This window comes from Herpailurus yagouaroundi, unplaced genomic scaffold, assembly GCF_014898765.1.
Source record: "Herpailurus yagouaroundi ecotype Mexico unplaced genomic scaffold, PumYag 197, whole genome shotgun sequence".
Taxonomy (NCBI): domain Eukaryota; kingdom Metazoa; phylum Chordata; class Mammalia; order Carnivora; family Felidae; genus Herpailurus; species Herpailurus yagouaroundi.
In genome coordinates this window covers 19,180,775-19,199,313 of record NW_024412428.1, presented here as the reverse complement: position 1 = coordinate 19,199,313, position 18,539 = coordinate 19,180,775, and the positions used below count along the sequence as shown (strand labels likewise).

The window sequence follows — 18,539 nt, the reverse complement described above, 5'->3', positions numbered from 1 at the left end:
TTCCCCTCCATCCAGTGGCCTCAGACACTTCCTTTGTATTCACTGCCAGTGGCTCTCCGTGTGATTTCATTTGCGAGAAGGAGAAAGGCCTTCTGCCAAAAGCTATCTGCCCCATCGGCCTGCCACGGACGGATTGTCATAAATGACTCCTGAGCAAAGGAAATGAATGCTAGAAAGAGGTTCCACACGGCAGGCCTGCAGCCCCCTCCTCTGAGAGGCCCCGCTGCCCGCACCCAGCCAGGCTGAGACCGGGCTTGCTCACCCTGCCTGTCCGGAAACACCTCGTCTCTCCTCGCCTTGGACTTGGACGGATGAGAGCCAGGGTGAGCCTGTCTGCACCTCCTCTCCCTACCTGGGAGATAGATGTTGTGTGTTTTGTTGGCTGTTTCATCCCCTATGAGAATACACCTGAACCTTTTTTTCTTTTCTTTTTTCTTTTTTCTTTTTTTTTTTTGTGCAAAAAGCTAGTTTTATTAAAGCATGGGGAGGACAGGTCCAGTGGGCAGAAAGAGCTGCCAATTTAAACGTTAACAGAGTCTGCTGCAGGAAGATTGGCTGGGCCATTCATCCTGCCAGATACTCTCCTCTAGGGCACAGCCAAGTGGTAGGTGCTTTTTAAAATCTCCTGGAGAGGGACGCCTGGGTAACTCAGTTGGCTAAGCGTCCAGCTCTTTTTTTTTTTTTTTTTTTTTTTTTTTTAATTTATTGTCACGTTAGCTAACATACAGTGTATACAGTGTAGTCTTGGCTTCGGGAGTAGATTCCCGTGATTCATCACTTCCATACAACACCCAGTGCTCATCCCAACAAGTGCCCTCCTCAGTGCCCATCACCCATTTTCCCCTCTCTGCCTCCCCCCTGCACTGCCATCAACCCTCAGTTTGTTCTCTGTATTTAAGAGTCTCTTATGGTTTGCCTCCCTCTCTGTTTGTAACTTATTTTTCCTTCCCTTCCCCCATGGTCTTCTGTTAAGTTTCTCAAATTCCACATATGAGTGAAAACACAATTTCTGTCTTTTCCTGACTGGCTTATTTCATTAGTGTCAAACTCTTGATTTCAGCTCAGGTCATGATCCTACAGTTCATGAGGTCAAACCTACATCAGGCTCTATGCTGACAGCATGGAGCCTGCTTGGGAGTGTCTCTCTCTCTCTCTCTCTCTCTCTCTCTCTCTCTCTGCCCCTCCTCAGCTCACACTCCCTTTCTCTCTCAAAATAAATAGGGGCGCCTGGGTGGCTCAGCAGGTTGAACGTCCAACTTCGGCTCAGGTCATGATCTCACAGTTTGTGAGTTCCAACCCCGCGTCGGGCTCTGTGCTGACAGCTCAGAGCCTGGAGCCTGCTTTGGATTCTGTGTCTCCCTCTCTCTCTCTGCCCTTCCCCTGCTCATGCTCTGTCTCTGCTTCAAAAATAAATAAATATTAAAAAAAATAATAACTTGAAAAAAATCTTTTAAAATATAAATAAATAAATAAACTTAAAAAGAAAAACTCCTGGAGATCCACAGTTTTTAGCCATAGGCCCTCCAAGGGTTTTTCTATCTTTTGAGGCTCTCCCTCAACCCAAGTGCACAAAACGGGTCTTTCCTTGACCTTCTCCCACGCCCACCCGCTCCCAAAGGAGCAGATCTGATACATCATTTGCTTCTGTGCGCTTTCTGCCTCCCAGATCACCAGCTTCATCACTACAAAGAACATATGTAGCTCTTCACACACAGCACGCATTTCTCCTCCCCGAGAAGGAGGTGAGCCATCTCTCTTTCTGGCCACAAGCGATTTATACTCCTTGAGCCTCCCAGCCAGGTTTTGGAGGCCCTTCCCGAGTAACTTCAGGACAGCAAAGGGAAACACGGTAATAATCTGCTAAAAGAATAACATAAAAGTACGTAAGTAATGTATGTGTGTATATGTGTTTGTATGTGTGCATGTGTACAATTTTTTATTAAAAGAATTGGAATCAGGAGACTCCCAAAGAGGTCTGGTGACTTATCCAAGTTCCCAGCAAGCGCATGTGAAGTGGAAAACAAATTGGCAAATCCCCCTTTTCTTGACTCATTAAACCCCGGCTGAGTCCCAGGCAACACAGGTGCCAAGGGAGTGGTATCCCATTGTTTGCAAGTATTATTCCCTGAGGATGAACTTGGCCCCGGGAGCTCTTTGCCTCACTTGTCCAGACCCCATCACAGGCCTGTTGCTAATCCCCACCCCCAACGTGAGCCAATGTCATTCTCCTCTCCCAAAGCTCTTCAACATCCTGGGCTTCCAACTGAATTAAGCAACAAACAAACCAAGAAAAAAACCCAAAAAACAAAAACAAAAAACTCATTGGCCTGATGTAGTAGACTTCTTGTGGAGAGGTACCCCATCCCCCTCCCTTAGGGGCGGGCCCGCATCCTGTCTAAATCAACAAACACATAATGAAATTGTTACCCTGGGCCAGGCACTGTGTTTGTCCCATCTGGCCTCGAGCCTCCCTCACCCAAGAATGTGGAAACAGAACCCTGGAACCGAGTGCAGGTTGACTCAGTGGTGCCATATTTGGCCAGTGTGCATGGAAAAGCAGAGCGAGTCTGTCTGCAGAAGGGGAGAGAGTGAAGCAGTTGTGATGAGTCTGTGGACAACGGTCCCAGAGAAGGGAGAAGTTTACCCTAGTTCCTCATAGCAGTCCTGTCCTGTCCCTGACGCCCCCAAAGCCTAGCTGTGCCTCTGCCACAGAGCTCTGTGAGGACTGTCCTGTAGCCCACCAACAAATTCTTTTTGACTATTCAGCTTGAGTGGGTTCCTGTTACTTGTAACCTGACAATCCTTAAGACACAGCTTGTCTCAGCCAGGAAGTCTGCCAGTTCCTCTGTGCTAATCAGCTACCTTTCAAAATAACAGTATCCAGGTACTGCTAGGGCACTGTTGAAAATGGCTAATGGGTGCTTTTGGTCACTCATTTGAGTGTAAACCAGTTTGGTAACTTCCTTTCCTCCAAGACTGACCAGATAGGATCAGGGACATTTGGGGGATTCAGAGTTTTGATGCAAAAAATGGAAGGAGGGAAGGGAAGGGAAGGGAAGGGAAGGGAAGGGAAGGGAAGGGAAGAAGGAAGGAAGGAAGGAAGGAAGGAAGGAAGGAAGGAAGGAAGGAAAGAAAGGAAAAAAAGGGGAAGAAGGAAGGAGATATTTTAAGGGAGGCAATCCTGGGTGTAGGGAAGGCACCTTCAGATACTGGAAAATGTGCCCAAGGTTAGTCCTGCTCCCAGTAATAAGGAAAATAATTCATTATCATTATGACTCATTAGTATTTTTAATTTACACAATGCCTTCCTTCCAAGGAACTCATTATGTTGATGGAGGTTCATTATAAGAAAGAGATTTGGGAGTGGAATTTATGTTGGACATAGTCTTCTAAATATGGCAACAAGGACCTTTATTACATGGGTACATGACTCGAAGCAAAGCTCTCTCTATAAGCTAATTAGGAAGGGATGTAAAGCTGTGTCACGTCTGGGTGATGCTGAAGGAGAGATGTACCGCTCCCTTAAAGCCTTACTATCACACCACATTCCCATCCAAATATTAAATTCATTACACTTGAAACTAATATGATCTTGTACATCAATTATACCTCAAAGAAATCGTGCTGCTCCTAAAATCATAAAATATCCTGAGTTTGATATATTTGAATAGCATTAAAGTTAGTTATTGCTTGATGAGAAAACCGTATTGTAAATTTTACATTTTAGCACAGGAAAACTGACAGGTGTTTCTATTCGGAAACCTGCAAAGCCAGCTTGAATAGAGCCACGCTGGTTATGAGCCAGGGGATATCTGCCACCAGCTGGACTACCCACTGGACAAAGAACTTTGCTCTGGTTCTGGGAGGTTACTGGTGCAGATTTTAAAGGAGCGGACTCCTGCCCTGGTGGATCCCATCTGGTACTTCTCCACTTGTGCGGTAATAAAATGTCCCGTCGTGCTCCTGGGAGCCTCACACACTGACCTTACACGTCGCATAAAGACTGTTTCAAAGGTCATACAACCCGGGGAAGCCAGCCGCACAGGTTGTTGCAGAAAACGAGGCACCAGGAGGCATTCATGCTGTCAGCCTCGTATGGGGTATTCTTGGTTTGGGGTCAGACCACAGTGAGGGGGAGTCAGACTTTTCCCTTTGCCCCCAACCTCAACTCATCCTCTCCATCCAGTTCCGTTCATTCAGTGAGCATTTCTCAAGGGCCTGCTCAATGGCAGCCCCAGCGCTAAGTACGAGGGGTACTGTGAGGGCCCCCGGCCTTCGCGTTCACCAAGCGTAAGCAGGCTGTTTCGTAATTAACTCACACTCACTGTTCGAGTCGGTGCCGTGACGGAAGAGTGTGTGCAGGCCGTCACGAGCACATGAGGAGGTGTGGGAGTGGTGTGGGGGCCCACGTTAGCAATGAGGTGGCATCTAAGATTTACAGGAGAGGTGGCAACAAGCTGTAAGGGCATTGGGAAGGGGTGAGGGCGGGGAGGAGGGTGCTCCGGTGTGAAGCACGGCCTGGGCAAAGAGGCCCTGAGGTTGCAGGGGGGCTGAACCAAGGGGGGCTGAAGCTGTGTGAGCGAGGTGGAGAGTGAGGCCTGGTAAGGCTGGAGCCTTGGAGGCCAACGCCAACGACACCGAGCTCTAATGACACCAAGGGCTGATCTGAGGCAGAATGAAACATATTTGCATTTTTAAGGGTCATTCTGCCAGCTTTGTGGAGGAAGCCACCAAGGGTGGGGGAGGGCATGAGAGGGCACTGAGAGCCCTAGTATTACTGCTTGCGTCTCAGTGACCGAGGTGCTTGGGCAGTGGTAGCGTGGAGATAAAGAGAGGCAGACAGATTGGAGGCATGTGATGGAGACTCATTCAAATCAACTACATACAGGAGGGGAGGAAGGGGAGGTGTCAAGGATGAGCAAGAGGGTGGACGGTCATGCCATCCACTGAGGTTGGCTCAACGAGAGGAGGAAGAGATCAGTGAGGAACACTAACACCTGGATTTTGGACATGCTGAGTATGAGGCATTTGAGACACGAGCTGGGAGCTCCGAAGAGAGACCTGGGCTGCATGCAGACCACTGGGGGACCAGGGCACGTGACAGCACGTGGGGCCACGGCCAGGGGTGAGATTCTCACAGAGAGTGCAGGGGGAAAAAAGAGGAGGCCAGGATTGGGCTGGGAGGGACTGCAGCATTTCAAGGTCACGCAGAGAAACTGCAGCCAGCTCAGGAGTTTGGGGAGGACTGAGCAGGGACGGGAGGGGCCGCAGACACAGGAGTGGCGTCACAGGGCCCATGTGGACAGTGCTCCCCGTGAGCCCAGACAGCCACGGCAAGTGCCGCTGGGAGTCAGGCAGGCTGAGAACGGAGGCACATCCTCTGGGTTTGGCAACACAAGGGTCACAGGTGACCTTGGCGAGGGTCACCAACGGTTGGGGAGAAAGCCAGGTGAATGGGAAGGGAGGAAGGGAAGAGAGAGGCCAGCAGGGAAGGAGAGGAGGAGCAGGGTGTGGAGCAGGGACTCATCCCAGCTTGCCCAGCACTCCCCCAGCTTTGGCACTGAAAGTCCTCCATGCTGGGAACGCACTTAGTCCCGCGGAAATCCAGACAGCTAGTCGCCATAACGTGGAGTCTAGCAAAGTTATTGTGCTTGTCATTTTTAGACACGGAAATGGACATTTATGAATGCTAACGGGAAGGATCCACCTGAGGGAGGAGTCCCGGTCACCTGTCCAAAGGTTCCACGTTGCTCACACAGAAGTGAAAAGGCTGTCACTTCCTCATCCTCCCCAGGCCATCCAAGGTCCAAGCCCCAAGGTGCGCAGGCAAAACCAGTGTTTCTGGTGCAAGATGACTGAATTTGCTCCCTGCAGTCACATCGAGGGAGGCTCTTGCCTACCACCCTGGGGACACAATGAGAACAGCTGCTTTACAGCGGGGAGAACCTGGGTGTGGGCACTGGGGCCTCCGCTCATTAAAAGTATGAAGGTGCTTCTTTGGGATTTTGTTTGTAAAATTCCCCTAAATGAGGGCCGGGTAGAACTCCTTTAAAAACAACGGCTGAGGGGAGCCTGGGTGGCGCAGTCGGTTGAGTGTCCGACTTCAGCCAGGTCACGATCTCGCGATCCGTGAGTTCGAGCCCCGCATCGGGCTCTGGGCTGATGGCTCAGAGCCTGTAGCCTGTTTCCGATTCTGTGTCTCCCTCTCTCTCTGCCCCTCCCCCGTTCATGCTCTGTCTCTCTCTGTCCCAAAAATAAAAATAAAAACGTTGAAAAAAAAAAAAATTAAAAAAAAAAAAAACAAAAAAAACAACGGCTGAATCCTAGCTAGGTAATCAGATGAGGCTCCCGACCCACAGGCCAGGAGGCGTTCCAAGCACAACGCTGACTTCCTAGACTGGGACAGAGAGACCAGGGGAGCAGTCCTTGCGGAGCCCAGGGAAGGTTTGGCCCCGCCCTGAGTGCCACAGCAGCCCAGACGCCCCTACCCCCATGGCAGGTGGGGAGATCCAAGCACCAAGTGGTTTTTGGGCCTCATCCAAAGCAGCCTCGGATACCTGGCAGAAAACCAAAAGCCAATGGGCAAATGACCTCTGACTTTTGGGCTCATGCATTCTCTTTCCTGAGACTCCCTAGGGCAGCCGAAGACCAAGAACCTTGCCAGGGCTCCAGAATCCTTCTGGGTGTGGGCGGTGGAGGGGGGCTCCTCAACCCCACCGATCAATCTTGTGGGTTGAAATGTTGTAGAAATAAAACTAATGAGCTGGGGCTTGCTCTAGATGATAGTAAAATATACTGCGAATAATTAGAACATAACAGAACATAGAACATAATAATTAGTAGTCAGATCCGTGGAACAGACAGAAGCAACTTAACGAGAATTTGGTATATGATAAAGATGGGATCACGACTCAAAAGGAAGGAAAGCACATGTAGTAAATAAGCAGTGTTGTGTGACATTGTTTATTAAGAATACAAAGGAGAGTGGGGCGCCTGGGTGGCTCAGTCGGTTAAGTGACCGATTTCGGCTCAGGTCATGATCTCACAGTTTGTGGGTTCGAGCCCCGCGTCAGGCTGTGTACTGACAGCTCAGAGCCTGGAGCCTGCTTCGGATTCTGTGTCTCCCCTCTCTCTCTGCCCCTCCCCTGCTTGCAGTCTGCCTCTCTCTCTCAAAAACAAATAAACATTAAAAAAAATTAAGAATATAAGGGAGAGAACATGAAAGAGAGAAATAAATTTTTTAAAAGGCTCCTTACCTACCTTATTCCAAAAAGACTTCCAGGTGCATTAAAAAGCTAAGAAAATGTTAGAGGAAAATGGGGGTGGGGAGAGAACCATGTAACTAAATTATTTAGACTAACAAGGGATTTTTTAATCATAAAAGTGAATAAATCAGTCTTAATGGTAAATATACAGCCTGACCTCATAAAAAAATTGAACTTCTGGGGCGCCTGGGTGGTGCAGTCGGTTAAGCATCCGACTTCAGCCAGGTCACGATCTCACTGTCCGTGAGTTCGAGCCCCGCGTCAGGCTCTGGGCTGATGGCTCGGAGCCTGGAGCCTGTTTCCGATTCTGTGTCTCCCTCTCTCTCTGCCCCTCCCCCGTTCATGCTCTGTCTCTCTCTGTCCCAAAAATAAATGTTGAAAAAAAAAAATTAAAAAAAAAAAATTTGAACTTCTGTGTGGCAAACCAAAAAATAAAAAAAAAAAAAAAAAAAAAAAATTAAAAAGCAATTTGCCCAACAGGGGAGGGGGAAGGGGAGCACTTGCAATAAATATGCCAAAGAAGGCTTATAAAGAAAGTTTAAGAGATAACAATCTCAATAGAAGAATGGGCAAAGGACATGAACAGACAAGTAGCAAAAGAAATACAAATGGCCAATAAACTACCACCACCAACTCCAATATCACTAGTAACCAAAGAAATGCAAAGAAAAATAAGATGCCATATCTCATCCATCAGTTTTACAAAGCTCACTCACTTGAGAACAACAGAAAGTAAAAAACACAAGCACTTCCAGTGCTGGGGGGAATATAAATTGGTACATTTTTTTCTGGAGGGTAATGTGGTTACTACAGATCCAAGTCTTAAAAATGCTCACACACTAAGTCTGTAATTTCACCACCAGGGATCCATTCTACGGTAGTAACCAAAGACCAGCAAAAACGTATGTGCAAAAGCATTTATCACCGAGTCATTTTCAATAGTGAGAAATTAGAAGCAAGCTAAATATCCCATACGAGGGGGTTAATTAAATAAATCATGAAACATTCATACAATAGAATATATTCTGAATAGAAGTGACACTTTAAAGGATATTAAATGACATGAGAAAACACTTAAAATACAGTGGTTAAGTGGAAAAACCTAGGACTCAGAATGATACATATCACGTGGTTCCAAGGGGAGAGCAGGGGACAAGCATAGAAAAAGGCTTAGAGAAACAGACCAAAAATGTTAACAGTGGCTATAGCTTAATGATGGAATTACAGGAGAGTTTTCTGTTACTCTTGCATATTTTTATTTCCCTATTTTCTAAATGAATACTCTTCTGTTTTAAAATTAGAAAAAAAAAAAAGGTTATCTTGAATAAATGCCTCCTCCCCTCCCCTTGCCTCTACACACAAAGTCTGAAGACAGCACCTACTAAGATGAGCACAGATCCCTCGGTTCGCTTAGCTGTGAGCTGGACCCCTAAAGGAATATGGCCTAAAGGAATGAAAGAAAGGAGACAGATGTTTAGAGGGAGGCGAGATGGGGAGAATAAAGGAGGTAACTAGGGATGGTCCAGAATGTGGAATGATGCTGAGGCCCACACTGGCCTTGCTGGGGCCTGGATGTTACTCTTGCATCCATTAATTTGATTTTTTAGAGAGATCAGAAGAATCTGGGCACTTTGGGGTCCAGACTCCATTGTAGCCGGATGGTGGCCCTCTCCTTCTCCATCCTCCTGTCCCCTTCCCTTTCATTGGCTTCTTAGGGGAAAGGCAGTGCAGAGACAATTCTAGGACAGTGATGATGATGGAGGAACAACAGGAACCCCAGGGAGGCACTGGGGCTGGCTGCTCATTGTTTGTGACTACTGTCCCCATCCTGTTTTTCCCAGAACCACATGGGCTCTCGGGAAACACAAAATTTGGGGTCAAGGTGTTCTCCTGGACTGAAAGGTGGCCATTTTCTCCTTTACCAGCTGTTGTGTACCCCAATGTCCTTGGAGCAGGCAGACCAGGAAGGGACCTCCCTGGTCTCCACACAGCACAGCATGGGAGGTGTTTCTGTATTTATTCCTCACCAATGATGCTTCTGAACACCTGCTACTGTGTGTTCTGGGTGTGCTGGTGACCTGGGCTCAAAGCTGAAGAAAATAAAGTCCCCCTTCTAGGAGCTCATTGATTACTAAAAAAAGGCACCAAGAAACAACCGTAATAAATCATCTGCTTCTAAGAAATGGACTCACTACCTGCCAGACATGTGCTGAGAGTTACAATGCTTTTCTCTCTTTTTTCTTTCATACAAATACACACACACACACACACACACACACACACACACACACACACACACAGTTGACCCTTGAACAATGCAGTATCAGGGGCACTGACCCCCACCATGCAGTCAAAAATCCAGGTATAATTTGACTCCCCCCAAACTGAACTACTGTTGGCCTGCTGTTGACTGGAAGCCTTACTGATAATTTGGAACAGTCAATTAACGCATATTTTGTATATGTATTATACACTGTATTCTTGTAATAAATTAAGCTATAAAAAATAAAATATTAAGAAAATCATAAGGAAGAAAAAGTATATTTACAGTCCTATACTGGAGTTACTGAAAAACATCCACACATAAGTGGACCAGTACAGTTTGAACCTGCGTTGCCCAAGGGCCAACTGTATGTTTAAATTTTTTTTACATACGGTAAAACTCTGCGTCTGTGTGTGTGTGTGTGTGTGTGTGCGCGCGCGCACAGTTCTGAATTTTTGTAAATGCATAGGGTTGGGTAACTGCGTTAGATTCAGAACAGTTCCTTCAGCCAAATATTCCCTCATAGTCGTCCCCCACCCACCCCAACCACCCTGTAGCCATTGATGTGTTCTCTGTCCCTATGGCTTGCCTTTTCCAGAATGTCACATAAATCATACAAGTATGTATCCTTTTGAGTCTGGCTTGACTTTTGCCAGTTCATTCAAGATTCATCCACATTGTTGCATCCATCAGTATTTTGTTCCTTTTTATTGTTGAATAGCATTCCATTGTGTGGAAGTCCCCCCTCCCCCTTTATCTATGCACCAGCTGAAGGACATCTGGGTTGTTTCCAGTTTGGGGTGATTATGAATAAAAATAAAGCTGCTTAAACATTCATGTGCCTGTTTTTGTGTGCACGTGAGTAATTTCTCTTGGGCAAGTAATTTACAATTCTCTCTTTAATCCTCACCTCTAGCCTGCAAAAGCATCACTATCCGCATTTTACAGAATGGGAACATGAGGCGTGGACAGGTTTGTACATTGTGCACAAAGGGCTGGAGGACCTGGACTGTGGTTCAGCCGACACAGACCGAGCGCCTCCTAATGGCCAGGCAGTGTCTGCCCTCAAGGATTTCTGCTCTGCGCAAGAACCAACCTGTCAACAGGCGATTCCTGTCATGCAACAGGTTCCCAGAAGGCACTATGGAAGCCAAGAGGTGGAGCACCTGACTAAGCTCTGTGCTGGGGTTGTGCCCAGTTGAGTCACAGAGAAGCAAAAGTTAACCAGGAGGAGGACATTCCAGGCAGAGGGACAGCAGGGATGAAGGCTTGGAGATATAAAACTGGTAGTGGCATTTTCCAAAATTAATGGGCTGACTGGTAGAGGATCCATGTGGGAAAAAAATAGGAAATATTTTTGGGCAGGTAGGTGGGGTATGACAACAGAGGACTTTAATTCCAGGTTAAAGGGTTTGGATATTAAAACAATGCTAGCTGACATGTCTAGAGTACTTATTATCTCCCAGATTCTGTGCCTCTCTGGGAGGCTTGAAGATCTGTGAGCTGGAAGGAGGTCTTTGAAGCAAAATGGTGCATGGGTAAGACTCAGGGTAAAGATTATTGACAAGTAAAAATGCCTGGTGCCAAACACATGCGGTGTCTAAGGAAACATTCTCCCCTGGCAGTGCTGTTCTTTGCTTTCCTCTTTGCTTTGCACCCTAGCTCGCTTCATGGATGAAAAGAGAACTTACTGTATGGCTACTGAAATTGCTTACGTGTCTAATTCCCCCACTAGACCAGGAGCCCCTTCAATTTCTGAGTCCTCATCACTGACCACAGTGTGTGCTATATAGCAGGTGATCTCTGAATGTTTACTGAACAAATAAAGTATTTTGTTCATTAAGTATTTTGGTTAATAAATAGTTACCACATCAAACTCAGATCACCTATTTCCAAAGAATTAGAATGTAATAAAACAGGCCTTGTGGAAGAATATTGTCAACAATAATTCACCTTCTCTTCCCCACCTCCATGGAGGAGTATGCTCCCTGACTTCTGGTTTGGGGCTCTATGAAGTGACTTGCATCAGCCAACTGGATACTAGCAGATGTGAATCCAGCAAGGGCTTGAAAGTGCTTGCACACTTGGACCTCTGCTATCACCATGGGAACAAATCCTGGTCAGCCTAGGATGATGTGAGACATTTGGGACATACTCCAGATCTCACCTGCTGCTTTGAGACACACTTGTAAACCCAGCTGAGATTAGCCCAGTAGACTTGCAGAAGAGTCAGCAAAAAGTACATGCTTGTTTTGTAGGTCTCTGAGATTTTGGAGTTGTTTGTTATGTACCAATAACTGACAGATACAACCCTATACTAAAAATGCACCAACTATAATTTAGTTGTCCTTTGTTTAGTAAGGTAAGTCACAGACTGTGGTTTCAGAGTACTTCTGACTCTCCATTTCCTCGTCTCGAAAATCTGTACAGGTGTTACGAGGATTGAGTGAGGTGACCCAAGAATGTGTGCCATTATTATTATTATTATTATTATTATTATTATTGAGGTGTTTCTGGACTTTGAGTCCCTGCCTTAAACAGCAGTATCCACTGCATGTGGGGATATGCCAGTGAGCAGAGAGCTCCAGATCACCGAATGTCAAGTGACAGAACACTTAACTGTACAGCAACGTATGTCCTTCCAGAATGACCTACGCTGAACTCCCCCACCTTCTGCCAGAGAACTAAGGCACCACTGCCTGTTTATTACAGTCAGTTAGTTGATGACGCAGCTGTCCTGGAGGAGGTAGAGTCAGTGTCCTCGTCCTGTGTCCTGTGGCGTGAGCGAGGCTAAGATGTGGTGGATTTAATGCGCTAACGCTCAGGCTGTGGCGGGCTGCCAGCAGAGCACTTAGCACGGCCCCCCCTCCGCTCCCATCTGTCTTCACTCCAATGGACGCTTAATGCCACTGCATGCTAACAGGCAAAGAGCATAGGATGTGAGAACACCCAAAACACAGGGGCGAGAAGAACAACCAAACAGAACCTGTCTCACGAGACCACTTTGCCTCCTCGGTCCATCCGCCCACAGATCTACCCAGAGTAGCTCATTTTGTCCCACCAAAGGGCAAACTATGAAGATCTCCCCATGCCCCACCTACCCCCACAGAAGGTTAAGAAGAGTTCTTTCCGTACTTAATCAAATTCATACACTGTGATTCTCCACAAACGGCCACCTGCAGGCATGGGCTCTGACAGCCCTCCAGCTTCCAAATCCTCAGGATCTGGTGATAAATTCTGCAAAGACTGGTGCTGTCCTGTCCTCAGAGTGTCAGGAACCTACCGGTGTTTGGCTGGGGATTGGAAACGTTTCTAGAGGCCCAACAGAATCAGAGAAAACAACCCATCCCACGTTACATAATCGGGCCAGGAAAACATGTTTCATATTAGCGAGGCAGCCAGCAATTTCCTAGGACTCAGACAGAGGTCTGGGTTGTTCCTTTGGCTCTGGACCTGTTCAGAATGACAGTATTTTAACCTCTCTGTATCTCCTCATCTGTGAGCCCGGACACATGAAGCTGCCCCCTCTGTCCTTAACATGCTGCTTTGTATACTGTACCCTGTCTTCCACTCTGGAGACGATGAATACATATCAAAGCCCGAGAATTATTATGCGTCTCAGAGAGGCTGGGAAGATCAATAAGATGTTTCAACACAAAGAGGAAATGAAAATGAAGAGATATCAAGGTCCTCAGAAGCAGACCAGATCCATACAAAAGTACAACAGAACCAGCTGTACAATCAAAAAGGCAGTCCCCTTAGACTGTGACACCCGGCTGCATGCTCTGTGAATGCAGATTCCCAGCTGCCCGCCAAGCGATGCCCCAGCCCACCCGTCGTCCCCCTGGCAGGACTGCTCACCTCCCTCCCTGTGCTCCCTTAGCATACTTCACCGTAATACAGGGGGAAAAGGCTGCTGGGGGCAGAACTGCATCCTGTTCATGGGCTGCGGAGGCAGACAGGCCTGGGTTCAAATTCTGGCTCCCCCACTTGACCTCCAGAAAGCGATTCAACCTCTCTCGGCCTGTTTCTTCACCTGGGATGTAGAGGTAAGAATACCTCTGTCACAGGATGGTCACCAGGGTTAAATGACTATGTATGGGCAATACTCCCCAATGTCTGGCGCACGGTCAGTGCCCAGCAGAATTCTGTTGGACGGAGGGTGGGTAAGCAGCAGTGCTGACTTCTTCCATGTGGTCTCACAGGCCCCTGACCTTTGAAGGGCCTCCCTGTTTGGTTGATACTCTGTTGACAGTGTACTGCAATTCCTAATTTTTGAGTATGGGTGCCATATTTTTGTTTGTCACTGGGCCCCACAAATCACAAAGCTGGTCCTGCTGAGCAGCCCCCCGGAGGCCAGCTGTGGCTCTCCGGGCATCTTTGCCACCCTATAAAGTTATAAGGCAAAACCCACATGACCCCACATTTGGGTTTGGTACTTTGGGCAAAGATACTACATTTGGAACAAAATCAAAGAGAATATTTTGTACTAAACTCCACATCATTTTATGACAAGCTTCTAGGTATTGGTTTAAAAAAAAAAAAAAAGCAGCCTCACCACTGGGGAGAAAGGTCCTTCCCGACTCCCACCATTTCCTTCCTCATGGAGAGAGGGTGGTGATTCTGCCCTCCCTCAGCCCCCTCTTCCCTCTGCCCAGGATAGGCAGAGCCATTATCAATAATCAATTTAGTACACTTGGGAGCAACAAACTGGGCATGCTCAGCTCTGCTCCCCACTTTCTCCTCTTCCTGGGCAGGAGAAGGTAGAGTCTGTCCTAGGCCAGCCAGCTGTGACAAGGGAAGTGGGTCTCCTTCCTGGGCGCGACAGTAGGAAACCCATTTGGCTCTCACACCGCACCACACCCTTCAACTAGCCTTGCTTGGTAACAGCAGTGATATATATGCTGGCTTTCAGTTACTATTCCACTGTCTCACTCCTCAACTTGTTCAGTTCTTGAGTGGGAAGAGGGTTGCTATTTAATGGATATCCTCAACGACCCCAACAACCAGACAAGCCCTGCCAGCCATCTTTGTGACTTAGGACAAGATTTAATTAAAATGCCTCATTAAAAACCTGGGTTGCCTGGGTGGCGCAGACAGTTAAGCGATCAACTTCGGCTCAGGTCACGATCTCGTAGTTTGGGGGTTTGAGCCCTACATCATCAGGCTCTGTGCTGACAGCTCAGAGCCTGGAGCCTGCTTTGGATTCTGTGCCTTACTCTCTCTCTCTGCTTCTGCCCCTCTCATGTGCGCTGCTCTCTCTCTCAAAAATAAATAAATATTAAAAAAAATTTTTTTAAATGCCTCATTAAAAGCTTAAATTATAGTGAGGAAGTGGACACAGGAGAGAAGCTTATATTCATGGCATCTCCAAGCTGAAAGACACCAAGATAATTTACTACAGACTCCTTGGTTCAAGAAGGAGAAAATCCAAAGAAGTTAAAAGGCTGGTACATTGGTTCTGAAATGATAATGTACATCAGGATCATCTGGAGAGCCTGTTAAAACACAGACTGCTTGGGTCCACCCCTGAGTTTTGGTTTCAGTCGATCTGGGGGTGAGGCCCAAGAAAATGCATTTCTACCGAGTTCCTCTAGTGATGCTAATCCTGCCAGTCCAGGAACCCTACTCTGAGAACCACTGGGCTGGCTTCAAATGAGTGAGCCTGTTATAACAGATCAGGGACCAGGATCCAGATGTCCTGCATTCTAACTGAATGCCCTTTCTGATCTGTCCTCTCGTCTCATGGTTGCACCTTCCTCAGCCCTGGCTAGAAGTTCCCTTTGCACATTCCACGGGGGATGAACCAGCGCTCCTTGCCAAAATAACATCTATAATGAGCCTTGAGCTTCCTAGAAAAAAATGCTTTAACAATGCTAAGTATTTCTGGCACTAACACATATTATAAAAAAACACGAGAAAAGCATTTTTTAAAGAGTGTCTTATGAAGAAAATTTAATGCAGCGAAAGAGGAAAATACAATCGTGCTTAGGACCAAGAACACAAAAAGCTGGCCGATATTTTTCTGATCCTTCTATGGTGTTATCTAGGTCTCTGCTTATTTTGCTAAGAAAACTGCTCATACTCTCCCAGAGCACAGGGAGCAAAGCGTTTTTTCAAGTCCATCTTCAATGAGCTCTCTCTTATTGACCATGCAACCTGCACTATTGATCTAGAAATTACATTCCCATCTCAAAATACAGGCAAACAGGGCCAGAAGACCTGTTTCCAAACTCCACACCTCCATGGCCACCAACAGTCCCACATCCAAGTGACGACCACAGTCCTGCTCAACTGTCCCTTCATGTCAAACCCCTTCCGGGAAAATGCCACTAGTGCAGAAAGCTCAGCCACAGAACTGTGCAGAGATCTCCAATTACAAGGGGTTGGCTGGGCAACCGAATCCTCAGTGAGGTGCTCTGGGATTGCATCTAGACCAGAGCTGTCCAACAGAAATATGGAACTGAAGTTTTCTCAAAAGCAGCCACATTAAAAAGGTAAGAAGAAACAGGTAAATGTTAACAATATATTTTATTTACTCAATATCTCCAAAGTAGTATTATTTCAACATGTAACCAATATAAAAATATTAATGAGATGGTTTGCTTTTTTTTTTTTTTAGACCAAGTCTTTGAAATGGGCTCATTTTTACACTTACAGCATATTTCAATTTGGACTACCTGCATTTCCAATGCTCTATAGCCATATTGGACAGCACAAGACCAGAGCTTGGCCCAAACGGGCGTTTTGGAGCACGTTAGAAACCGTTTGGATAGAAAAGCAGCTCAGCTCAACGCAGAGCATCTGGGAGGAACAGACACAAACCATCCCACCTGAGTCCTCCTGGCTCTCTGTGGAATCCCACACTGTGCTACTAAAAGGCTTGCTTGTTGGTAGCAGCCATTCTTAAATTTTTTTTTATTGTTTATTTACTTTTGAGAGAGAGCAAGTGAGCATGAGCAGGGAAGGAGAGAGAGAGGGAGACACAGGATCCGAAGCAGGCTCCAGGCTCTGAGCTGTCAGCACAGAGCCCGACACGGGGCTCATACTCATGAGCAGTGAGATCATAACCTGAGGCAAAGTCAGACACTTAACCGACTGAGCCAGTCAGGCGTCCCTGTAGCAGGCATTCTTTTGGACTAAACTTTTTGTTTTTATTTTTCCAAGAACCTCTAATTTTAATACACCCATCCCCAAATCTACAGAGCTCAGGAATGCAGATATATGCATCATCATTTTATGAAAAATGGAATATCCCCATCCTCCCACTCCCCTTGAAGCCAGTGAGTAAACTGATTGCACGAATAAGCCTCACCATAAAGGATTCTCACTAAGACGTCGTCACAAAGACCCACAAACACACACATCACTCCATACCCACGTAGACCAAAAATGTACACACACGAAATTTATCCTCTACTTATGTTTATAAAACTTACCAGAATGTTGAGTTTCTTTTCCTGCTTGAAATTTTCAATAAATTCCCATATTTTCTTGGAATTAGACAAGGCCACGATGTGCAGAAAGATGTTCTAAACCAGAACACAAACAAACAAAAAGTTGTAAAGCTTTTTTTTTTAAAAAGATAGAAACCAGCATTTTTTAATTCAAAATACATGTACATGGTTTTAAAATAAAATAGTTTGGAAATACAAAACGGAAAGTAACAGTCTCACTCCTCGAAAGTAAACCGTTGCTCACCGTTTCTTATTAATCATCCAGAAATATTTTAAGCATGTATAGTAGTTATATACATATGTTTAAAGCATAATATAGACTACGTATATTAGGGGCACCTGGGTGGCTCAGTCGGTTAAATGTCCAGCTTAGGCTCAGGCCATGATCTTGTGGCTTGTGAGTTCAAGCCCTGCATTAGGCTCTGTGCTGACAGATGAGAACCTGGAGCCTGCTTCAGATTCTGTCTCCCTCTCTCTCTGCCCTTCCCTCCCCCCACTTGCACTCTGTCTCTCTCTCTCTCAAAAAATAAACATTAGGGGCGCCTGGGTGGCTTGGTCGGTTAAGCGTCCGACTTCGGCTCAGGTCATGATCTCACGGTCCGTGAGTTCGAGCCCCGCGTCGGGCTCTGTGCTGACAGCTCGGAGCCTGGAGCCTGTTTCAGATTCTGTGTCTCCCTCTCTCTCTCTGCCCCTCCCCTGTTCATGCTCTGTCTCTCTCTGTCTCAAAAATAGATAAACGTTAAAAAATAAAAAATAAACATTAAAAAATTTTTTAAATAAAAATAAATATATTATATATATTAAGCACGATACACATATTATAAATATATGCCCCCTTCCATACAAATAGGATCAGACTATGCCTTGCTCTGCATCCTTCTTTCTCACTTAAGGTTTGGAGATTTTTTTGTTACATATAAATCTGTCTTATTTCTTTTAATGGCTACATAACATACTTTGACATGGATGTGTTATAGTTTCCTCCTGCCAGTCATTTAGGAGTTTTTTGTCAATGTTTTGCTCTTACGACAATATCCAAGGTACATCATAACTATAAGATGACAACTTCCTTTGTTACTCGGTCCTTGGCTTATGATGTTTATCAATTTCCACGTTGTGCTATAGCCATTGCTGGACACAGCTCCCTCCCCCAGTAGACTCAGGACTTCTCGATGGAGGAGACATGTTGAATCACCCCCTTCCCTCGTGGGGGTACACACAGCCACACACATAAATGATTCATGTATGTGGGCTGTTCAGCCCCTTCTCTGTGCCCAGCACAGGAATCAAGCTTATATTCTGAGTATCCAGTGAATGCAAGGACATGCTGTCTGAGCCCCGGAAGGCATTTGTGACTTATCACCAGCCCAAGGCAGAGACTCCTGCTGCTTCAGAGACCTGACAACTGAACTGACAGGTGAGATACTGAGCAGCAGCCACAATTCCTTTCATAAAGCAGGGTTCGGTGCCTTGCCTCAATTTCCCCATTAATTAAGCCATAGAACCCAAGACCATAGTCAGAATTTCTTTCTACCGTTCTGAAAACATATCGTT

The 18,539-nt window shown here is 46.3% G+C and overlaps 1 protein-coding gene across 8 annotated transcripts in view; it reads right to left on the bottom strand.

Annotated features, from left to right (window-relative positions):
- The window catches only part of DHRS12 (dehydrogenase/reductase 12), a 72,973-nt gene that overhangs the window by 7,157 nt on the left and 47,277 nt on the right, over nucleotides 1–18,539 (bottom strand). For all 8 annotated transcript variants that reach the window (XR_005782395.1, XR_005782392.1, XR_005782394.1 and 5 more), the window contains one exon: nucleotides 16,968–17,060. Coding sequence is in view for 1 of the 8 variants with exons in the window: in XM_040448339.1 (XP_040304273.1) it covers nucleotides 16,968–17,060 (93 nt within the window). In the remaining 7 variants the exon portion in view is untranslated. The remainder of the gene's footprint in view (nucleotides 1–16,967; nucleotides 17,061–18,539) is intronic.